The sequence below is a fragment of the Branchiostoma belcheri genome, unplaced genomic scaffold (genome assembly GCF_001625305.1).
Source record: "Branchiostoma belcheri isolate BF01 breed outbred unplaced genomic scaffold, Haploidv18h27 scaffold42, whole genome shotgun sequence".
NCBI classification, from domain to species: domain Eukaryota; kingdom Metazoa; phylum Chordata; class Leptocardii; order Amphioxiformes; family Branchiostomatidae; genus Branchiostoma; species Branchiostoma belcheri.
Window position 1 is genome coordinate 2,420,667 of NW_017804043.1, and position 2,805 is coordinate 2,423,471.

The 2,805-nt window shown below is 45.2% G+C and overlaps 1 protein-coding gene across 1 annotated transcript in view; it reads left to right on the forward strand.

Moving 5' to 3' along the window:
* Positions 1-2,805, forward strand: part of LOC109478080 (eukaryotic translation initiation factor 2D-like) — an 11,770-nt gene that overhangs the window by 1,404 nt on the left and 7,561 nt on the right. The window contains exon 2 of the mRNA XM_019779549.1: positions 2,575-2,765. Within this exon, the coding sequence (XP_019635108.1) occupies positions 2,575-2,765 (191 nt within the window). The remainder of the gene's footprint in view (positions 1-2,574; positions 2,766-2,805) is intronic.

Genomic DNA, 2,805 nt, shown 5'->3' on the forward strand with positions numbered 1-2,805 from the left:
TCATGACAATAATAGCATAGCATGGGATTCGAACTGGCGCCGTTCTGGCAGCCACGTATCGCAAAGCAAGGCAAGGAGGCAGCGACTCTACCGACTGAGCCACTCGCGCGCGCGCTACAAATGACGGTCGCCGTGTTCAACTTGAAGAACAAAGCGCAATACAGAATGACATGATAAACGTCGCATATGGCATACAAGATAAACCTCAGGAATAAATACTAACTATTATACGACATCGATGAATTTGAAACATTTGTTACTTTCCATTTCCTTTGAAGAAACTCGAACCGCCACGTCAATAGTGTAATATTTGCACAAGCAAAGTACGGAGTTCGCCATGGCTCAGCGGGATGATTGCAAGAACATTGGTGAATATTGCGAGATCCAGAGGTCGTAGGATCGTATCCCGACACAGATCTTTTCTTTATATCTTTTGTTTTTCCTCCTCCTTATCTCTTTTTTATGCCTTTCCTCTGAATGAATTTTTTATACTTATCAATTATAAATTACGAGAAATTTCTATCACACCGACAAAGGGATTATCTCTCCCAAGTGTTGTTTGTACTTTTACAGGGTAACCTTACAGTTTGATTTGATTTGATTAACAATGCACTACACGTGGTACACAGGCAGCTGTTGCAAATGTATGTGAAAAAACAACAACAACAACGTATTAAAGCTTGTAGGGCTAGTCCTTGCATCAGCCGCCCTGCAGCTCTTTTTGTGCTATCTCCAATCAGGTAGTGTCTATTGTTTTTGCTTGGGTCGGCTCTCGATACAGCATGCTGTTTCCTGAAAAAGAAATATAATAGTATTATTTGTCTATCGAGTATCATTATGTAGCATTAAAAAAGTAGCCAAAGAACGCACAGTAGCCTAGTTACATCCTCCCACTGGCAGGATCAGCGGCTCCGAGTTCCTTCTCCACCACTAAGGAACCCGGAGCCGCTGACCCTGCCATGGGAGGATGCCTAGTTATAGTTAGCAAAGGCGACAACTGTGTGGGAAGACTTGTGCAGGGTCCGTGAGGCAGTGGAAGAATGATGTTTAACAGACCAGGCAAGGTAGGTTCGTTTTTGTGTCGATCTGCCGTTCACAGCTGCCGCAGTGCCGGTTTGCTCTGCGTCACCGCCCTTCAGTGTAATCTGATATTCTTGAAAGCCACCGCCACTAAAGCAGTTCAATGACGCTTTGAGGTAAAAAGTGACGCTTAATACGAATTTCTCAAATAATATCCTGAAATCAGTGCTGCTTCTTGGCTTTCTTTGCAGACCAGTGCGGCGGCGGCATTATTTTTTCGGGGGTTGGGGGAAGCTGATCGATGCGGGTTTTGGCCGCGGAGGGAGTTTGCCCGCGGAGGGAGTTTGTTGGGCGGCGATACTCGTGTTGATCAGCGGCCCACCCCAAAAACACAATGGCGCCGCCACACCAATCTGCGAAGAAGGCGGTAAACTTGGTCAACCTAAAGTTTTCTAGTCTGTGTAACGCAAACACTGCCGTCCGCAGCTTTAGTGGCCCCTTCCCACAGGGCGGCTGGATGGGCGACCGGCAACCGTAATTTTAATCAGGCTAAAAGTTTTCAAGTGTTTCAAAATTGTCCATTTCAATGGTCTTCATTATCATCGATATCAGTTGACTGTATTTTGTATGTAGGCAAAGCTTATATTAATAGTAATCAACATGCAAAAAAAAATTGAATCGAATGCCTAATTCATATGACTAAAATATGCTACATTCATTTGGGTAATCAGGATGTAACGCATACTATGACCTCTGGTGACCTATGGGGGAAACCGATACGTGGCCGACGTTCGTCGTGTATGTGTCGGAGAACGGCCGGGAAACTAAGGGGCGGACTCCATTGATTCGGCCCGATTTTTGGCCTTTTGTCGGTTCTAATGTAGGGATTATCAGTACTAAAAACCCGACACATGTATGATATCTTTCTGTTAACAACCAGTTGACAACCCGATCTCCCCGTGCACTGTGGTGGAAGACCTGCATATTGCATTGCATAATTTTGTTTCGCAAATTTACTTCGCTGGTATTAAATACTGTATAATGAAATAGGAGTTTCTAATTTCTCGTATTCTGTCCCATGGCCATCATCTTCGTTAGTACTAAAATTGGCATAACCAGGGTTGTCCAACTCAATATAGTAAATTATTCAGGGAGGCTGTGGTATAAATTTCCATGGGGGCATTTGGGCTCTGGAGCCGAGGAGCTAGCCGGTATTGTCCCTGAAAACAGTCTGTTTCTGTATCAGTATAGCCGGTATAACCGCCCTTTGGCGTAACACACCAGCTTCGGAGGCACGCGGCGCGGCGGCAGCAAGCTGTATCACACCGAACGACTTGTTACACTCAATCTTTGCACATTTGATTGCAGGAATTGATTGCAGGAGCTTTCTAGTGATGATGCCCCAACTGTGCTTGGTGGCAACGAGTTCCAGTCTACGATAGTTCTGGGGAGATACGAGTTTTTGAACACCTCAATTCTAGGTTGATAACTCTGATATAAGTATGTCATCAAGGATAATTTTAGAAACCTATAACAAATTTTCTCTCTGAACAGGAGAAAGCTCCGAGCAGATGTAGGGAAGGCCCTTCCCTCGCTGACAGAGGACCAGCTGGCAGAACTGGTGCCTAACAAGGAGGACATGTCCACCATGAAGGTCTACACACACTCCGGCAAGAACGTCACCGTCTACTGTCTGGGGAACAACCCCGTCTTCTTCGAACTGGACAAGAATGTCTTTCCCACAGGTCAGAGAAAAGACATTTTCATCTCTCTCTCTCTCTCTCT